The 21,706-nt window shown below is 46.4% G+C and overlaps 1 protein-coding gene across 15 annotated transcripts in view; it reads left to right on the plus strand.

Annotated features, from left to right (window-relative positions):
- The window catches only part of MSI2 (musashi RNA binding protein 2), a 2,560,560-nt gene that overhangs the window by 1,628,476 nt on the left and 910,378 nt on the right, over positions 1-21,706 (plus strand). For all 15 annotated transcript variants that reach the window (XM_069614640.1, XM_069614629.1, XM_069614635.1 and 12 more), the window contains exon 8: positions 842-924. In XM_069614640.1, coding sequence (XP_069470741.1) covers positions 842-924 — 83 coding nt within the window. The remainder of the gene's footprint in view (positions 1-841; positions 925-21,706) is intronic.

The raw sequence follows: 21,706 nt of genomic DNA on the forward strand, positions 1-21,706 counted from the left end.
CAGTTCCGGAAGCACCTTAAAACCTTCCTCTTTGCTTCTGCTTTCTCTCCCCCGCTCCCCTGCTGAATTCATGGCTGATACTGAGACTGCACTGGTTACCTGGCCACCCTTCTGGTCTCTGGCCCAAGCCCTGCCAGTTGCACGCCTGCACTGACTCCCTGGCAACCCCTGCACCTGGGGACTGTTTTCTGTATCCTTACAGTCCCCCCACCAGCACATATATCTGCACTCACCCTGCACTTGCCATCAGCTGGCCGTTCTTTATTTATTTTGTTTATTTTCCCATGTACTGCACTTTTCCCTACCCCCACACTTTTTCCCTTTCTCCGTTCTCTTCCCTTGCGCAATCTGAATGACACCTGGCCTAGTAAGCTTGTTGTCTGTCTTCCCTGTTCCCCCTCCCTTGCCTTGACTTTCCTTGAAATACTTGTGTTATAGGCGCGTTATAAATGCCATATCATATCAAACAAATTTGAAGTGCTGCCGAACTGTTCAAACAGTCTTTAAAAAAAAATAAAAATAAAAAAAATTTTCACAGGCTTTTCATGGGTTTTAGAAAAACAACAAACCCTTTTCGGTAACTCGCAACTATCTGGTAATTTTTTGTGTGATTTTGTATTTTTTTAAAAATCATTGTTTAAATAACCTTGCTAATTCAAATGCATTCGTTTTTATTTAACCAAAGTGCAAAGCCTTCTGTTGATGTCTTGAGGTTCACCCAGAGCACTTTTGTGATAATGAATTTTGCATCCAATCTTGCACTTGTCTGTATTCTAAAATCTGTGCTTGTGTCTGTTCTGGTCGGTTATGGTCTTAGTATATTTTTCCCCCTTTTCTCCAGGATTCGGCTTTGTAACTTTTGAAATTGAAGACGTGGTGGAAAAAGTCTGTGAAATACATTTCCACGAAATTAATAATAAAATGGTAAGTGTTTTTGTAGATCTTAACACACTTTACTTTTTACTACATTGCAATGTTTTAAAATCGAGCAGGCATTAGTATACTTAAGAAACCTGTTTTTGCTTTGGGTGCCTTTCAAGCCATTGAGCAAGGAAAGTACTGCTTCCTGTCCTTTATATTCTACCCACAAATCGCAGGAATGTGGCTGTGTCCATCCACCAACAGAAGGACTGAAAGAATGTAAGCAAAGCTGAAACACTTTAAACACTGTGCATTCTTGCTCGTCTCTTTAATGGTCTCCCAACATGAAAGATTTGTGGGGCTTGCACGTGCCCCACTGTCTCTCACAAAGGTGCACACGTTCTTGGAACGTGCGATCCCTTGGTCGCTCTTCCCCCTTGCTCCCGCCTCTTCCTCTTGCCAGTCCCTGCCAATGGGTAAGGGCACTTACCCCCACGGGTACTAAAGGGACAACTATTTAATGAAGTTTGCCAGTCTTTCAGAATATACTGTATACTTTGCAGAAGAATATCTGGAAATCGCTTGCATAATATCTCATAACCCTGATGCCCATAGACAATGCCTCTCTAACAATTGCAAATATAGGAACCCTTTAGTTCCATTCCATTTCATGCCTTGTGTCAACATTTGTTACAAAACCATCTCACTCGTTTTCTGTGCACCCATCTATACTCTGGTAGTGTTCTCATCATCTCTCAACTCTTTTGCTATCTGTCTAGTTTGATTTTGGTACTGGGAGTTGAGGTTGTGGGGCCATTCCATGATGGCCACCACTTCTTGGAATCATTACGCTTTACTTTTGGAGTGGATGGCCGGTGTTATTTCTTATCCCTGCTAATACCTCCGTCATCAAACCCCTTTACTCGAGGGTTCTCAGCAGCCTATGCTGCCCGATACCCAGAGTACCATTCAAAGACCCATTTGTGATGTCAAGCATATCCCATGAGGCCGCCTGGACTGTTTGAATTTCCCACAATGCCCTTGGTGGTGTTGGTGTGCCCCATAATAACTTTGCACCCCAAAGTACTCCCCTGGATGCCATTCTTTCGAGATGACCTGTGGCATGGAGCAGACCCCTGTGCCAGCTTGGACGCCGCTCTACTAGGTGAGCCTTAGCACTTGCATCTTTGCCGTGGTTTCCCTAAGACGTTCCACCATACAAGATTTGTTTCTCATTCGTGTCAAAGGATAAAAAAAGGTCTGTGTTTTAATTTGCTTGGAGGTTGTGAATGCTGGTTATATAAATGCAATGGGTTTAGCAAAGCAGCCTATAGCATCTTACTGATTGCTCTGATATTTGGGGAATTGGCGTTTGATTGTGATTTAGCCTTTACTTTAGGCAAGAGATGCCTGCATATTAGGGGCACCAGTGATTAAGCCATGCTGGTTCTTTAAATAATGACCATGCAATTTCATTATTTTCCAATGTGGGTGCCAACAAAGTCTGTTTCAGTAGGAAGATTGGCCACGAGTGTTCAAAATAGGATCATGTAATGTCCAGGATACATCTCCACATCCCACCATACTGAACCACCTCAGTATGAGCAGGGTATTTGCACACTCATTTCAATTCCCTCTGAGCATTATATTCTTCTAATTGTACCAAGTTAAACATTTCCTTTGATTTGTTTCCGCAGTGCAGTGTGCACAGTCACCTAAATTGGGCTTGTGTTTTGTTATCGTTTGCAGGTGTTCGATTTTTACATATCCTGTAGTCCTCTCATTTACAGAACGAATTCATACATAAATTGACTTAATGGAAGAACTGATACAGCGTTTAGGAAAAGGGGGGGGGGGGGCCCTCAAAACTTTTTGTGTTTTGCAGCTCAAACATGCCCATCGCCATTTAATGACCTTTTCCTTTTATCCTCTTTGTGACCGAGTGTGAGAGTCGAATGCTAAATTCAATGCCCGTGTACAGTCTACAGGGTAAATGTACAGAGCCTCTGGTTGTGGTTGTCTGCTGAAAACCGAAGTTTGAGTATACAAGCAATACTCGTGTATCCGGTCCCCTGTCCTCCATCCTTGTGGGCGTCCCCCAACATGGGGACGGTACTGGAACCTTTGGTAGTAAAAATTAAGCTTCGCCTTTAAATTTAGCATAGCGTGCGGGGGCGTGGCCTCGGGCGTGGGGACGCCCAACAAGGCCCTAATCCCTCCAGCATCTCACCTCAGTCCCTTTCTCCACACAGACTGTCGGACCTTACAGCGAGGCACAGAGACTTCTTTAACTTTCTGCTTGCTCCTCGTTTTATTTTTTAATCTCCTTCACCTCCATTCGGTGCCTCGCCTTCCCTGGCACATTTCGGCTGCAGGAGGATTCACAAGATGTGTGTCCTGTGACTGCTCGTTCCCAGCTTTGTACCCCCATGCACTCTGTCTTGAGTGCCTGGGGCCCGGCCACTGCTGGAACGCATGCACGGCTTGCAGTGCTCTCGGTCACCGGGCATTGAAGAATCAGTTGTTACGCTGAAGGGATATCTTCCACGCTTCTCTTCCCGGTCATCTGAAAGAATTTGTTTCCAGGACTCCACGTCAAGACAAGTTAGGCCCTTTGTTTAGTACGGCTCCTCAATGACTCCTTCCCAGTACTTCCCACCGGCAAGGGTACCTTGGATTCTGGTTCTGGAAGACCTGAGGCACTAAGGCTCCCGGGCCGAGGGGCCAGGGGCTCTACCAGGTGATCCGTTGTCAGACCTGAGGCTACTAAGGCTACCAGCTCCCAGGCTAAGGGGCTCAGGAGCTCTACCGGGCGGCCTACAGAGGGGCAATCAAGTTTGTCCTCTTCGGCCCCAGAGGGCAAGGGACCGTCGAGTTCTACCTCCAAGAGTCGGTCCTTGACACGATCCAGCATGACTACCAGCACTGTTGCTTAGAGCGCCGAGCCTACTGGAGCAACCTCTAAGGTCTTGTGCCAGGGCGATTCCACTACCGGCAAGCAGGCTGAGGCCTACCAGGGCAGTCTCGAGGTCGGGGCTTCTGATTCATGGCGTAGGTGTGCCCTCCCATGTCTGAACATACACGTGGCACAGAGCCTTCGCGTCCTCCCACCCAGGGTGTGGTGCAAGGCCCCAAGATGGCAGATAATTACGTGGCTGTGCCTCCTAGACCGGTGGCCATCTTGGATTCGGATCAGGACCCACCCGGTCTCTCGCCCATTGAATGGGCCATGCACGAAGGTCCCAGTCCCATTGCCTCTGGCAGTGGACTTTATGGTACAAGCGGCTGGTCCCCGCAGGGGTACATCAACCCTTCACAGCCTTATGGCTACACACCGCAGGCAAAAGCCCAGTGCCTCTGAGGGCTGGCCCCCTCGGGATCCAGCTGCTTGCGAGAACCGCTAATACCTCCTCCTCATGGGTTCCCTGCAGATGATGGGGCTCCTCAAGGATATATTGAAAGAAGTGATCCCACAGGTTGTGCCTCCCAGGCTTCCACCTCTGGGCCCTCTGCTGGTTCCTCCGGCTCTACAGGTGCCTGTGCATGTGCCTCCTCCGGTCCAAGCCCTTCCAGTTATCCAGACCCCTCCTCCTCATGTAAAGGCCTTTCATGACCACCTTCAGGGCCTTGCAGTGTTCTTGCAGGTCTCCCAGCCAGAGGAGGCCCCCCACCCAGGAATTGGGAGTGATAGCAGAGGTTTTTGGCAAAGCGCACCACGTGCGTTTCCCTCCAAAAGGATGTCCTGCAGGTGGCTAGGAAAGTCTGGGAGAAGCTGAGGGCTAACGCCCAGTTGAACAATGGAGTCTTCGGTCTACCACATTGACGCAGCTAGTAAAGGGATTGCCCGGGGGTCGAGCGCAGACATGCAAGAGCGGATCCTGGATCTTTCTCTCCGAGGGTTTGGACCTTTTTCATTCGTCCACCGGTGACAAGTTGACCAAGACCTCCACAGAAACCGCAGAGCCTTGGCCATCCTTACAAAGCAAGGGCAGAAGTCCTTCCCTCAGGCAGGACTGACTTCAAAACCTGCGCTTTCACCGGCTTCAAGGGGTTTTGAGACCGCAGTGCATGGAGGCCTGACAGGTCGCCCAGTGGGCATAGGACACACACACACACATACACAGTGTGTGCCATTTCTGTCTCCCTATGGACCAACTTGAAAAGCTTTGCAAGTCCTGCAAACCTTTCTGCCTGAAATCTCTTAAACACTGCCGGACCAAACGCTGGGCAGTCCACCCAATGCAGACCGAAGCCTCCATCAACGTGACAGAGGATTCCAGCGAGGGCAGTATCGGTGTCTTTCGTGACGCTGAAGGTGACCGGGGTTCATTGGAAACCCATGTGTGGGCCCTCGACTCCAATAAGCAGGCCTGTGCCTCGCTGACTGAGACGACACCCGGCGGCCATAACACACACACACGTCCAAACACATCAAGCACATAGCCCACGGCCGACATTCACCAAAATCGTCAAGTGTTGAGGCACACGTGGTGTCAGAGGAAAAAGCCTTGATCTTCCCTATCCTGGGCCATCGCTTATGCTTTCACCTCATGACAGGCCTCTGAAACCGATCCCCAAAGTCAGATCGGACACCACGCACAAAAAGGCCCTGCTTTCACGCGCCGAAAAACAGTCGATGCAAGGCGCATCAGCGTCCCCTAAACAAATGCAGAAAATGCAACTACTATTCAAAAAACACATGCCTGCTAATCTGTTAAAGACAAGGTGACTGAAAAACATCCAAATCTTTGACCCCTTGGTCTTGCTGAAGATCTCAGGTTATGCGTTACCTCTCTTGTAGGCAAACTATCAGGGGCTATGCATCACAAGGATCAGGCACCCTACCAAACCACCCCTACCCCTTCAGGCTTTCCACCCTCCTATAACTGGACCCCTGAACAATTCAACAGAATTATGAAGAGGATGTCATGCCTTGTTGACTTCAGGACAGGCATCCAGAGGAACTAACGTCCCTTAGAGACGCCTCCCAGCCGGGGGCTGCATAACATCAATCCCCTGCCAAAAAACACATCTTGACCCACAGCCAAGCACTTCCACACTAGGTCTTGAGGCCTCCACTTACCAAGACCCCTCTCAAGACATGTATGGTATTGATCTCTCAGGGTCGCATACATTCAGGACCAGTACTACAATGACATCTGCCATCTTGTCCCCTGACCATCAAGATCAGCTGATAGCAGATTCACCTGTAGATAATCGGCTCCAATACAACACACTGCTGCTGAAGGCGCTGTCCAGTCAAATGGTCGAATATATTTGATCGAATGACAAATTGGTCGAAAAAAAAGTCATTTTTTTTAAAAGTATATATTTTTTTGTGCTCTAGTATAGGTAAAAATAGGTTAAAAAAAAAGGTGTTTTAACACCTAAAATGGCGGTTGGGGGGGGGGGGGGCCCAAAAAAATAAATAAAATAAATTCGACAATTTTTTCGACCAAATTGATTCGACCATATTGTAATTCGATCAAATGCATTTGACCAAATGTCTGGTAACCCGCTGAAGGCTGCCCAACATTTCAGTATTGACACCCAAGAGAGATGAGGACTTTGTGGAGGACATTCTTGGCGACAAGAAGTCTGCGACTCAGTTTATCCCACTGCTTCAGTCTATTAAGAGACGTAAACAGCCCTCCTTACTTAAACCTAACCTCATAAGGGCAGTTAACCCTAGAATAGAAACATTGTTCAGGCCCACCCCCACAAATCCCCTGTATATTAGGGGTCACCTAAAACCTGACTTGCTGGTCGTCACCACTACCAGAAAGAGGGCTGGCACTCCCCTGGTGTTGCCTGAAGCCCCGCCAGACAAAGGCATATCAATCTAGAATTGCAAATAACACTACACTCATAGTTAGGTATGGCTGCCACAAGTGGTATGACTTCGAACACCAGGTTGAATCGTTTACAGAACCCCGAAAATCACAATTATTAATCACCATCTCAGAGGGCAAGCAGGTATCCAACTGCCTCCTTAAGAATAATCTTGATGCAGCAGACAGTGCAGGCTGCATCATCGCAGAAAGCACACTCATCCAGCACCAGACAGTCTGGTTTTAAATTAGAGACACAGGACACCCTCCTTAACATGCTGAAGGAACCTTATGTCCTCTTCGGTAAGGCTGTCGAAGACGCCTTCAAGAGCGCGAAGGAAGAGTATAACACTCTTAAATCCCTCGGCCAATTAACCAACAAACCCTACGTACAACGGGGCTCCTCAAACTCCAGAAGGTTTCGGGGTCCGTGTTCACAAAGCTCTTCCGGATACACTCAGGGCGGACAGTCTTCAACTTGGGGCCCATCACAAGGACAATCTTCCTCTTCTAGTTTTCAATGAGAAAATCAAAGATCCAGAAGAGATAGAATCTCACCTTGGAGAGGCTCCACCCCACCCAAACAATGACTCATCGCTACAGGTCACCTCCCATGCCACCCCAGTAGGAGGTTGAATTTCACACTTCACCCACGCATGGGAGGGTATTTACGTCCGACAAGCGGGTCTTGTCCACTGTGGCAGGCAGTTATTACATCGAACTTTTACAAAAACCACCCAACTGCCTGCCAAGATACAAAGATGATGCCAGAAGAGTGGTGCATACTGTTATAAGAAGTAAAGACACTGCTGGAAAGGATGCCATACAGATCGTTGCAGCAAATCTTGTAAATAAGGGTATTTATTCAGTGTACTTCCTTGTGCCAAAGAAAGGCCTTTCCATGCACCCTGTGAACTGTCAAGCCCCAAACGTTTTGCATGACCACACTTTAAGAGATAATCCCCCCTCTTAAAAGGGGGGGGACTACATGGCAAAATTGGAAATGAAAGATGCATACTTTAATATTTGAATGCTCCTGCGCACAGAAGATATCTGCGATTCAGTTCAAAATAGTGGCAGTTCACTACCAGTTCAAGGTACACCCCTTCGGCATAGCTTCAGCGCCAAGAATATTCACAAAGGTGCTGGCAGTAGCGGCAGCACACCTGCTCAGAGTCAATCGCTGTACACCTTTATCTGAACGAATGGCTAACCACTGGGTGATCTCTCAAAATTTGCAAACAATATACACAAAAGACAATAGACTGTATCATTTTGGGTTTCTCCATCAACTAAAAGAAATCGAGTGTAGTGCCCAGCCAAATGAAACAATTTCTGGGAGCAATTTTAAAGACAAAAGAGGAGCTGGCTTTCCCGTCAAATGAGAGAGTATAAAACATGCTGTTGCAAGTACCTCACTAAAAGGCCAGTCACCAGTTAACTGTATGCAAAGCAATGCGCTTCCTCTGGATGATGGCCTCATGCATTCACTTGGTTCCACACACGCGCCTGCGCATGCACCCAATGCAGGAATGTTTAGCGAAACAGTGGTTGTTTCACTAACCCTGGTACAGGCTCTTCGCTGATGGTTCAGGGACAACCTTCTCAAGAGAAAACCCTTTCACATTCCACCACCACAAGCGATCCTAACTACAGATGCCTCACTAGCCGGATGGTTGGGGGGGGGGGGAGGGGTTGCTCACTACCTCCACCACACAGTACTTGGCCAGTGGGCACGCGCTACAGCCCAAAGACACATCAACTTCCTGGAACTTTTGGCAGTTCTCAAGGCTCTTCATGCTTTTCAGGAACACCTTTCAAATCAAACGGACATCACCACTGCCATTTTCTACAAAAACAAGCAGGGAGGCACACACTCTGTCAAAGCTATCCCAAAAAATATGGAAATGGGCACTCAAGCGGAACATGTTGCTAACCACTCAGTGCTCTGGCAGACACTCCAAGCAGATACCTTCTGTCAGAAGAACACGAGTGGCAACTCGACAAAGACATCCTATATGGAATTGTCTCCCAAAGGGGTATCCCCCATTGGATTTGTTCGCCACATGCTTAAATGCACAATGTCCAGACTTCGCGTCCAGGTTTCCCAACCAGGGTCCAAGCGGAACGCTCTATGGATGAACTGGTCAGGGAAATGTGCTTACGCTTTTCCTCCAATGCCACTCCTCGGCAGGTTTGTGCACAAGATGCACCAGGAACAAGCAACTTTAATCCTAGTTGCTCCTATGTGGGCGAGGCGACCTTGGTTTCCACATCTGCTCAAACTGGCGATGTGTGACCCAATCAATCTCCCGTGCCCCTACAACATGCTAACACAACACAAGGGAGCATCCCTCCACCCTCGTCAATCTATGAACTTGGCAGCCTGGCTCCTGAAGTCATAGAATTTGGCCACTTAAATCTTCCACAGAGGTGTATGGATATCCTAAAGGAGGCACTGAAACCCAACACTATAGACACTGTTATTTCAACAAGTGGATGAGTTTTGTGATATGATGCAGGTCGCAAACCTTAAACCCAATCGAATGTTCCCCAGCTAACATTCTACAATATATGCTTTACCTGCTAGATTCCGGCTTAGTATTCAATTCCATCAAAGTACACCTGGCAGCTCTGTAAGCTTACACCACTTCACAAAACAAGGTGTCCTGGTGGAAAGTTTCGGTCATTAAATCATTCATGGAAGGGGTAAAGAGGCTATACCCTCCCAATGCTAACCCTCTGCCGGTTTTGGATCTTAACGTCGTGCTCTCCAAGCTCAAGGGTCCGCCCTTTGAGCCTATGCACAAGGTCAGCCTAAAACATTTCACTTATAAAACTGCAATCCTAGTAGCCATCACTTCTGACTAGTCAGTGAGCTACAAGCTTTAGCCGTACAAGACCCTTTCTTCATAATCCACACAGACAAGGTGGTCCTCAGATCGCATCCTAGGTTTTCACCTAAATTAATTTTGAAGTTCCATGTTAATCAATCCATAGAACTTCCTACTTTCTTTCAAAAGCCATCCAACAGAGCTGAAAGAAGCCTCCATACACTTGATGTACAGGGGTGGTCCTATACTATGTGAATAAAATTAAACCCCTAAGGAAAACGGATCAACTTTTGTTTTCCATGGCACCTGCAAGAGAGGACGATCACATATAAAAACGCCATCTCCAAATGGACGGTCATGTGCATACAGCTCTGCTATTCCCTATCCAAAATGTTTTTACCTTTCACTCCCAGGGCTCTCTACCAGAGGTACTGGAGCTACCTTAACCTTCATTGCAAACGTCCCTCTAGATGCCATTTGCAAAGCTGCTGCATGGAGTTCTATTCATACTTTCACACAGCATTATTGCATTGACACTGACTCTGAAACAGATTCACAGGTGGGACAAGCGGTTCTAAAACATCTATTTGCCACTCTACCTTCTCACATCCCACCTCCTTCTCCTGATACTGCTTGCTAATCTATGCAGAGCATGTGATCTAAGCAGATCCACCGGCCTCAGAAGGGATACATTGCTCACTGCGTAGATGTTTTCTGGTTTATCACCTTTTCTGTTTATCGCATCTGTACTCACTCAACACTTCATGCAACCTCATGTCAAACAATCTGAGGCACCTCGATGCATGAAGGACCATGGGTACAGTACACCTCACACTAGGGATAGTATTACTAATGCGTCCTGTCGAAAACAAATCTTGTAATACTCTGCGACTACCACTAGATGTTCGACTATGCAGAGCGTGCAAATCTAAGCAGTTACAAGCATCAGAAATACTATTATGGTGAGTAATGTGTTATATATTTCATTTCATTTTGTTGCACATGGTTAATAAAACCTTTACAATTCAAATACAAAAAACAATTCAATTCACATAAAACACCTTCATTCATATATTTTACAGATAATAAAATCGATCAAACCAAAAGAATGAAAACACATAGAATAGAACACAAATGTTTCACTCCATAACAGAACATAATTCCCAAATGAACAAACAAAAAATGAAAAAGCAGAATAAAGCAAGTAATTTAAAACAAATTTCATTTCATAGCAAACATAAAACCAAAATGAATTAACGTTGGCAGACAATTGAATGACGATACTGCCAACTTTTCTTTGGGGAATTGGATATTCAAGCAACAAAATCATGCAAGTTAATTTATCACTATGGTTTCTAGCAAATGAAATCTCGCCATTTATTTCTTTCTTGGGGACTCCAGTGCTTTACACTCGAAGCAAATGCCTCATTGTTTCTGTATCAAACTTACAAAACCAACACAGATGTAATGAGCTTCCTTCTAAATTCCTAAGTTGGATCTCTCTAGTAGGGAAGAGGTTCCACCTTAACCTCATCAAGGTATTCCTATGGTTCATATTGGGGAACAAAATAAAGATCGGGTGGAGCACCCCTCGTCTTTTATGTTCATGTGCTATGTGAGCCATTGACGGGTAGGCATGGAAGGAGTCAATTGTTTCACACCAATCCTACTCCAACAAAATTCTTTTCACTCTATTTGGGTTACTCAAAAGGCAATATCTATCGCTCGTTATACCCTCAAGGATAGATAGCTTTGCATCTCCCACCAAAATTATCAATGCAATTCTGGCCCACCACGTCTTCAGTTCTCCCTGATAATGCATGGGCAAGAGCCTCATAGATGGTTCCGGGTAATGGTGAGATCAGTTTTGCATATTGAGCCAACACAATGCTTTCAATTCTAGCCTTGAGTGAGGAGATACCCAGATCTGATCTTATGGCTTCCCCCGGTATCCCATTCGGGACCCTCAGAGTTTTACGCCACACCCTGGCTTCTATCTGATCCAGAATTTTATACATAGAAGCACCCCAGAGCTCCAGCCCATAAGTCAGTTTTGGGATGATTTTGCGCTCATAAAATAAAAAGGCCGGTTTTAAAGAAAATTGTCCATATTTACTGTTTATCCTCCCCAGCTGTTTGTGTAGCATAAGTGCCTTTTGAAGTGTAATCTGCTGAGATTGCCGTATTTCTGGATTGGCACAGAAATGAAAGCCCAGGTAGATAAAACTCTGTGTTGCCCGAATAGGAGTATTTCCGAAGAACCATACGTGCAAAATGTGTTTTTTTTCCCTCCGCAAATGCTAATATCTTGGTCTTATCCTGATTATATAATTAGCCCATTCTCATCAGCACATGCAGAGAAGGCAGATAGTAGCTTTTGTAGACCTACCTTTGTGTTATCCAAGAGAATAAAATCATCTGCGTAGGCTAATCACAGAATTTTACGTTTGCCAACACTCGGGCAGATATGGCCTGCTTTATCTAGATATTCCCCTGCGTCTGGCGTGTATTGATTTATACAGCCTAGGTGCCAGTACACAGCCTTGTCTTAGGCCTGAAGAGGTCTTAATTACCACTGAGAGGTCCACCTCTTTATACCAGAACTCAAGAGTGTGCATTAGGCTAAATAAACTAGTCAGTTGCTGCAGGAGGCTATCTGGTAAACCCCAGTTCGCCAACTTTGACCAAAGACGGTTCCTAACTACCTGCTCAAAAGTGGCATCAGTGGAAGCCAAAAAGGTGCATACTCCCTTGGTTCCCCATGCAGTTTCCTGGACATTTCGCAACAGCAGACCATTTATGTTAGTGACCTCTACGGAACCCATTTTGAAATTTGTTCAGCATATGCACACTCTTTGACCAGTCCTTCAGATGTTGAAGAACGGTTGCAAATCTTTTGCAGTGTGTGCCGATCACGAGATCGGTCGATAGTTTCTCGGCTGAGCCCTGCAGCTCCTCTTGAATATCGCCACAATTGCCGAACTTCAAGAGGAAGGCAACAGGCCTGTGTCGAGAATGCTTCCAAACTACAAAAAAAGGACGCTTGCCCAAGTCATGGGATCTGCCTTCAGAGTATCATTCATCAAAGCATTTAGTCCCGGGGCCCTAGATTTCTTATACTTCTTTAGAAGATTAAGAATTTCTCCTCTATCAAAATGAAAAGTCCATTGATGATCAAAAGAAGGTACCCCAATAATTAATACATCACTGTCTTTATTCCCCCGGCCATTGTCATACATAACCCTAAAGTATTCCACCGACTGAGTTTCTTAGACCTGTGACAATAAGGCAGACTTTGATTCAAGAAAATGTCTTTATTTGACTCACAATTCAAAGTAAAAAAAAAAAAATGAATGAATCAAGTGGTTCCAAGAAGGATTCTTCTTAATTCTTCTTTCTCATGCCGTTTCCTTTTCCTGGTTCTTTACAGGGGATGCAGTAAGGACCTCTGGATAGCCTTCTCCTTTTAGTCCTCGTATGCCCATAAGCCTCCCGCAGCTCCGGTCTCCACGTCTGGTTGACTCTGCAACAAAACCGAGAATGAACTTCCAAACCTTTCACTGACTCTGCTTTATATACACATTATCCAATCCGGTCCTGTTTTGTTCCCCAGGTTACAAATAGCCCTCCAAGCCCCGCCCCTTCCTCTTGGGACGATGCTGAGGAGAGCGCAGTCTGATTTTGTTCCCCACTTTCTGCCTCCCGCAATGCCCCTACGTGGACCCAGAGATGTAGGTAAGTGGGCTTGGTTGTGGGTGTCTCGAGGTGGCTGCCGGCCCCGTTTATTTTCATTTGCGTGTGTTTCGCTGTGGTCCCATTCCCAGGTACAGAGTCACAATCACCACGCAGCGGAGTCGCCGACTCGTGGTAACGCGGCTGTTCTGCCGTCCCGTCGCCATGTTTAGGTTCTGTCTGCTTATTGTGGCTTTGATCTAGCCAGCAGCTCTCCATACGGACTCCTCTGCTCTGTTTGTTCTCTGCCTCAGTCTTGGATGTTTCCTCGCATGTCAGCGTATTATTTAAATGGGTTGCTGGTTTCATTTCCGCAACGCGGCCCAACCATGCACCAAGGTTGTGTGTATCCGTTTGTTCTAGTCTATCTGCCTTTGGGGTTATTGTTGGGTTTTCTCTGGTTACCTCGGTTTTGAAGGAAATAGGTAGTTGGCTCCCTGTGTTTTCTTTCGGACTGTTACAAGACTACATTAATCTGGGACGTATTACTAAAAGGTTCATGATGCTGCATCAAGGACCAAAACGCCCCAGTGTCTGCCGTAATTAAAACAGACAACGTTGCTTCTGCATCTCTCTGAAGCAACATGCCTTTCATATATTTACAAAAATTTTTATAATTCTGCCTACGTTTTTTAATCATGATTAGATTTCCCTCCAGATTCATGTCCTCGGCCTTAACCCATCTAATATTCTTTCTCATATTAGTTTTGGCCCTGGTGACCTCATCATTGTGAATATGTAGTGGTTTTCTAACGTTCAAAGTTCTTGGGGTGCACTTTTTGTCAACATAGTCCACCAGATTTGAAATAGTTGTTCCAAAGTTATTACATTGAATACCTCAATTTTCCATTCCAATGGCAATGACTGCATGACCGTGTGTAATTTGGAATTTAAAGCCCCAATGTTTCAGACCAGCGAAAAAGCCCGACCCGAGGCATTAGTTCTTAATCGCGAGAGATGAGGCAGTCTCCTATAGGAGAAACAGATGCTAAAACTAGCCTTAAAGATCCTGTGATCACTCCAATCGTTTCCCAGGATATATTTCTGAGGCTTGTGGGTCTGCTTAGATCACATGCTATGCATAGGCGGACATCTAGTGGTAGCTGCGGAGTATTCAATTTTTTGTTTTCGAAACTTGAAAAGGGACGTCGGGCGGGCATGCCAGTAATAATATCCCTAGTGTGATGTCCACTGTACCCATGGTCATTCAAACGTCCTGGTCCCTCAGATTTATATTTTCCGCTATCTTAGTGGGATGAATATTGCGAACTTCCTTCTTGGCTGACGCCATTACTTAACAGTTGAACTTGGTATTTCTTTCTGTCCTTTAACTGTTTACTGCAAGATCTCCGGCAACGGCTTCAAGGACAAGACCATCCGTCGACGACACCGAATCCTGTCTCAATGGATTTTTGCCTGCAGCCTTCCAAGGCCTCAACAGGCCTTGCCCCTGCATAGTAGGGAGAGTGGGGGGAGGTTCATATTTAAGTCTCTTTAAGAGAATGCATATTCCCCTTTACTCCCATTTATTTCATCTGGTTGCCATCCTTATACACGATGGAAAACACTCCTTTTTAAATTCTGTCGTTCCTGTAATAGGAAGTTTCCCTGGAAGGATTCGCACCAAGTCTGTAACCTTTGCCTCTCTAGGGACCACAGCGAAAAAACGGTGCAAGCCTTGCAAACTGTTCAGGCCTAAAACTTTAAAGGACCGCAAGACTAAATGCTTGGTCCACCACGCCATGCAAGCCGAGGCTTCCATGGACGTCGAGGGAGCCTCCAGCGGTGGCAGTATCAGCATCCTAAGTGACGCCGAGGGCGATCGGGATCCTTCAAATTCCAGCGTGCGAAGCCCCAACAGGCAGGCCGGCAGTTCTGCTACGGGGACGACACCCGGCAGCTCAAGCACTACCAATTCATACCAAGCACATCCCCCATGTGCGAAAGCTGACCAATAAGCCACATGCGCTGTCGAGGGGAAGGTCTGAGTATTCCCTGTGCTCTGGGCCATCGTGGTCGCAATCACCACACGACAGGCCCCCGAAACAGACCGTTTACAACACCACATCTAAATCTGGGAAGTCCTCCGGTTCTGGCGACTGGGCTTCAAATGACGATTCGAGGAAAAAGCTCAAAGTTGAGCGAGTTAATTAAAGAACAGGTTCCCAACACCCTACTAAAGGCGTAGAAAAACCATAAATTTAATCGACACCCCAGGTTAAAAAGTCGCAGGCTACTAAAAGTAGGGATTACACTACCCCCTGATGGCACTCTTTCAGGAATAATGCATCATAAGAAAACTCCTGTCCCGGAACCTTCACTGACACCTGTCCAACCTACTCCCTCTGTGTTGCCAAGCTCCTCTCGAAGGACCACTGAACGGTTTGATAGGGTCATGAGAATGTCCAGTTTTATAAACCTCTTTGATGAACGCCCCTAACAGCTCCAAAAACATCAGGGGCACCCGCAAAGCGGGGCAGCAGCCACAGCCTGCAGCCAAAAAAGCCTGTCTGGACCCCACGCAAGCTACTACCTCATCATATCACGACTTGACTCAGATGTCAAGATTACCACAAAACATCCATCCCTAAGTGCTCGACCAACGGGCCTTGCATGTTTCAAGGAAACTCCGTTCCTCTGTGAAAAAGCCAAAATGCCTTTTCCAAACCTGTGCTGCCATGTTGCCATGGCGACTATGGCGTCCTCTCCACAAGCAAGACTACCGCGCTGTAGGGAGGAGGAGGAGCCAAATGAAGTTGCGGCTACCTGTTATAACGCTTCCGGGTAGCCGTACTCGCTGCTTCTGATTTTTGTCTGAATCACAGCAAGCTCTCGTTCCCATGTCTTGTCCTTCTTGGCTGCGCCTGTTCATTTTTTGGCCTTTGACCGCAGTCTGTGTTTCTTGAAACGCCTTGTTTCCTTGTTTATCTGCACTTGGATTGTTTACACGTTGCCGAACCCCGGAATGCTGTTTGACCTGCCTTGCCTGCTGTTCTGCCTATACTGTCCGCACGCTGCCGAACCCCGGAACGTTGTTTGACCTGCCTTGCCACAAAGTGGAATTCATCCTTCTTTAACATTTTGGATTCATCATGCCGGGTCAAAAGGAACAACAACCTGATTCTCTACACTGTGGCATCATCATCACCTTACCTGAGTGAATCTGTATACCCAAGAGAATAGTGCACGAACTAGAGACTGACACCTTGTGCTCATATCGTTAGGCGTCCTTGTTTCGTCGGGGTAGTCTGTGGACTAGAGACTGCCAAATCCCGTCTATGCATCCTCGTTTTGTCGTGAGTCAGGGATAGGTTGAGTTTGCAGAGTTTTCTCAGTAGTGCCTTCCCAGTGTCTGCCCATTGGTAAGTCTCTGTTATTTGTTCATCATACAAATTTCCTTATTGTCATTTATTGTCACTTCCTGAACTTCTCTCTTACGCTCTGTTTTGAAATCTTCTGATATACGACCTTACCTTCTACAGCCACATTCTCCGTGTACATCAACACCGACTGCAGTGTTCCCAGATCGGCTGCCTTGTCTACACTCCACGGTGTTTGTGTCCATCTCCAGCTGCTGCAGTAGATCCATCTCTCGACTAATTGGTTCCTTTGTAGTTTATTTTGGAAATACAAAGGGACATATTGGTAGGAAGAACTCAACAGCTACTCTTCAAGTTCTTCTACCAGGCCTCCTGATCACGAGTTGGACTAACTTGACATAAGAACACTTAATGTTATAACACTCAAGGCTCACAGGACCCTGGCACGTAAACAGACCCAGAGGACCAAGGGGACACAGTTGACTTGGATCAATGTGATGATGACGTATACATCATCCAATCCCCAGACCTCACCAACCCACCGCTGGTTGACTTTCCGGTAGACAACCAACTGCAATATAATGACCTGCTCTTAAAGGCTGCAGAGCACTTCAAAATAGATACAAAGGAAGCCCAAGTCGATAAAGACTTTATGGAGGACATCCTTGGGGATAGAAAAATCTGCAGCACAGTTTATCCGTTTACTTCCATCGGTTCAGAGATGTATTCAGCACTCTGTGCTTACCCCCAATCTGCCACGGGCAGTCAACCCGCTCATCGAAAAGATGTTTAGACCAGCTCCCTCAAACCCCTTATACATTAGGGGGCAGCTAAAGCCAGACTCGCTAGTGGTCACCAGCACAAGGAAAAGAGCCTCTGCCGAAGCCCCTCCCAACAAGAAGAGTAAAAAGATCTATACCCTGGCCATGAAAGTAGTTTCCTCAGCTGCCTAATAAAACTAGGATAGCTAATAATACCACGCTGTTAGCCAGCTATAATTGTCACAAGTGGGACGAGATTGCACAACAGATAGACTCAGTCCCAGAGCCCCTAAAACCACAGCTCTCACCATTGCGGAGGGGAAACGGGTAGAAAGCTTCATCCTTAAAAATAACATGGACTCAGTAGACCATGCGGGACGAATCGTAGCAGAAGGCACACTGATGAAACGCCATGCATGGCTCTGTCAATCGGGATTCAAATTGGAGACCCACGCTACCCTTTTAAACATGCCCATTGAACCCAACGCTTTATTTGGCAAAGCAGTGGAGGATGCACTTAAAAGCCCAAAGGAGCAATATGATGCCCTCAAATCCCTGTGACCACTCATGGACAAACCCTTTCGGCAAAGGGGAGGCTGTAGCTCACGACGGTTTAGAGGACAAAACTCCCAGCGGTTCAATTACAACCAGGGTGGGCAAAGTTGTTCCTGGGGTTCTTCACAGGGGCAGCCCTCCCAACAGGGTTTTCAAAGAGGCCAAAGAAGATCTAGAAGTAGGATCAGATCCTCATCCTCAAGAGGGGCTCAACCCCTTCTAAATAATGACCACCTGCTACACGTTCCCTCCCATGCCACACAAGTAGGTCGTCTTTCACACTTTGCCCACGCATGGGAGGTGATCACGTCGGACAAGTGGGTACTTTCCAACTTGGCTGACTGGTATTGCATCGAGCTGATTCAAACACCAGCTAATCGCCTGCCAAGACAGAGACAGACTTCACAGGAAGAACAACGCATCCTGTTGGAAGAGGTCAAAGCACTGCTACTAAAGGACGCCATAGAAATCGTCCTGGTAAACCAGGCAAACGAGGGCATTTATTCATGTACTTCCTTGTGCCGAAAAAAGACCTTACAATGTGCCCTGTCCTAAATCTGCGCCCTGCAAACACCTATGTCAAGCCACAAAAATTCTGCATGACAATGCTACAAGAAGTAATCCCTCTGCTAAAACGGGGGGACTACATGGCAACCTTGGATATGAAAGATGCATACTTTCATATTTCAATGTTCCCAGCGCACAGAAGATTCTTGCGCTTCAGAATAGCGAACCAACACTAGCAATACAAGGTGCTACCCTTCGGCATAGCCTCGGCTCCGAGGGTACTCACCAAGGTACTAGCGGTAGTGGCAGAGCATCTATGCAGAGAATCAATCCCAGTCTGCCCTTATCTGCATGACTGGGTAATAACCGGGGAGTTCCCCAAAATTTGCAAGCAAAATACCCAAAGAACAATAATCTCCTGTTCCAATTGGCATTCTCAATCAACAAAAATCAAGGCTCGTTCCAAGCAGAACAAAACAGTTCTTAGGATCTGTCATAAACAAGAAGAGGGTCTGGTCTTTCCATCAAATGAAAGAGTGCAAAACATACTGCTGCAAATACCTCAGTATCTAGCCAGTCACCAAATAACCGTACGCAAAGCAATGCGCTTGCTCGGGATGATGGCATCATGCATTTACCTGGTTCTGCATGCATGGCTGTGCATGCGCCGAATGCAAGAGTGGTTAGCGAAACAGTGGTCTCAGGAAACCGGTCAGTGGGACGATCTAGTGATTGTTTCGCTAACCGTACTACAAGCGCTACACTGGTGGACAAGGGAGAACCTGTTAAAGGGAAAACCCTTTCACAACCCTGCAGTGCAAGCAGTTGTCACAATAGACGCATCACTCACCGGGTGGGAAGCCCACTAACTTCACCACACAGTGCAGTGCCTGTGGACACAGATCACAGCCCAAAATCACATAAACCTGTTGGAACTGCTAGCAGTGATCAAAGCCCTACAAACTTTCCAAGTGCACCTGTCAGGTCAGGCGGTATAAGTCCTCACGGATGGTACCACTGCCATGTCTTAAATAAACAAGCAGGGGGGGGCACACCCTCTCCAAGTCTGTCCAGGCTAGCAAAATAAATGTGGAATTGGGCACTCGAGCGGGGCATGTTCCTAACCTCGCAACAATGTTCCAAGGGAACTCAATTCTCTGGCAGACTCTTTAAGCAGAGATCCTCTACCTAGAGAACGCGAGTGGCAGCTCGACAAACATTGTAAACGATATCTTCTCCCTATGGGGTGATCTACCTTTAGACTTGTTCGCCACAAGCCAAAACAGGCAATGCCCAGACTTCGCATCCAGGTTTCCCCAACAAAGGCCGAAGAGGAACGCCCTGTGGATGAACTGGTCAAGGAAATTTGCCTACGCTTTTCCCTCAACACTGCTTTTGAGCAAGTTAGTGAGCAAGATTTAACAGGAACAAGTGACACTAATCCTAGTTGCTCCTATGTAGGCAAGACAACCTTGCTTTCCACATCTGCGCAAACTGGCAATGTGCGATCCAATCAAACTCCCATGCCCCTACTACATGATCTCACAGCACAGTGGGACAACGTTCCACCCACACCCTCTATGAACTTGGCAGCTTGGGTCCTGAAATCATAGAATTTGGCCACTTAAAGCTATCTCAAAGATGGATGGAAATCCTCAAGGAGGCACTTAACCAAACACCAGACACTGTTATTTTAACAAACGTAAAAGATTTGTGATATGGTGCCAGTCAAAATGTAAACCCAATCGAATGTACTGAATCACACATTCTTCATTAGATGCTCCACTTACTAGACTCCGGGCTAGTATTTAACTCCATCAAGGGTCAAATAGTGGCTCTATCCTCGTACACCACTTCTCAAAGTAAGGTGTCCTGGTGGAAAGTCCCTATCATTAAGGCATTCATGGAAGGAGTAAAAATACTTTACCCTCCCATTTTAAACCCGCCTCCCGGGTGGGACCTAAATGTGGTACTTGCACAGTTCATGGGACCCCCGCTTTGAAACCCAGCCTTAGAAACCTTAGCCACCAGAAAAGTTGTCCTGTAATTATCACCTCCATAAGAAGAGTCAGTGGACTACACGCTTTGTCATTGCAAGACCCTTTCTTTGTTATAGACAGCAAGTTGGTACTAAGAACACACCCTAGATTTTCACCCAAGTTGATATCTACGTTCCACGTCAACCAGTCCATTGAACTACTAGGTTTCTTTCAAAACCCTTCAAGCTCAGCTGAGAAATAACTCCATACATTAGATGAAGGAGGGTGGTCCTTTACTATGTAAACGAGACAAGACCGCTACGAAAAACAATCCAACTGTTTGTCTCCATGGCACCTGGCAGGGAAGGCGACCACGTTTCAAAAAACGCCATCTCCAGATGGATAGTGAAATGCATACAACTCTGCTACTCTCTATCAAACAAAACTCTGCCTTTCACAACAAGAGCTCAATCTACCATGGGTACATGAGCTACTTTGGCCTTTATTGCAAAGGTCCTGCTGGACGCCATTTACAAAGCAGCTACATGGAGCTCTAGCCATACCTTTAGTAAGCACTACTTCATTTACACCCATTCTAAAGCAGATTCACAGGTGGGACAAGCAGTGCTAAAACGTCTATTTGCTGCTGTACCTTCTCACAACCCACCACCTTCTCCAGACACTGCTCACTAATCTACGCATAGCATGTGAACTAAGCAGATCCTCAAGCCTCAGAAAGGATACATTACTCACCGTAATTGTATTTCTGATGCTTGTATCTGCTTAGACTCACACGCGCCCATCCTTCCTCCCCTGTGGAGTAGAAGGTGTATAGATGTTTTCTGTGTTCATCTACTCTTATCTGCTTTATTACATCTGTACTCGGGCTACACTTCATGCAACCTCATGTCAAACAAATAATGTGAGGGACCTCGTCGCTTGACGGACCATGGGTACAGAGGACGTCACACTAGGGATAGTAATATTGGCACTCACTGTCGATGTCCCTTTTCGAATTTCGAAAACAACGGTAATACTCTGCAGCTTCCACTAGATTTCGGCCTATGCACAGCATGTGAATCTAAGCAGATACAAGCATCAGAAATACGATTAAAGTGAGTAATGTATTCCATATATATCCGAAACAACTTGGCCACAAAGAGTTGACTCAAGATCCATGCATGATTTGGGGTTATTCCGTGCAGTAGTTATTTAAATATTTGACTGAGAAGGGAGTGCCCCTTCGCAAAAATAGCTATATCTATGTGATTTACCCAAAACTGGGTGTTTTTAGAAGCTGCCAGCTTGTTTTTCTCTCAATGCGAG

The sequence above is a fragment of the Ambystoma mexicanum genome, chromosome 9 (assembly GCF_040938575.1).
Source record: "Ambystoma mexicanum isolate Mex_15411 chromosome 9, UKY_AmexF1_1, whole genome shotgun sequence".
In the NCBI taxonomy this organism is placed as follows: Eukaryota; Metazoa; Chordata; class Amphibia; order Caudata; family Ambystomatidae; genus Ambystoma; species Ambystoma mexicanum.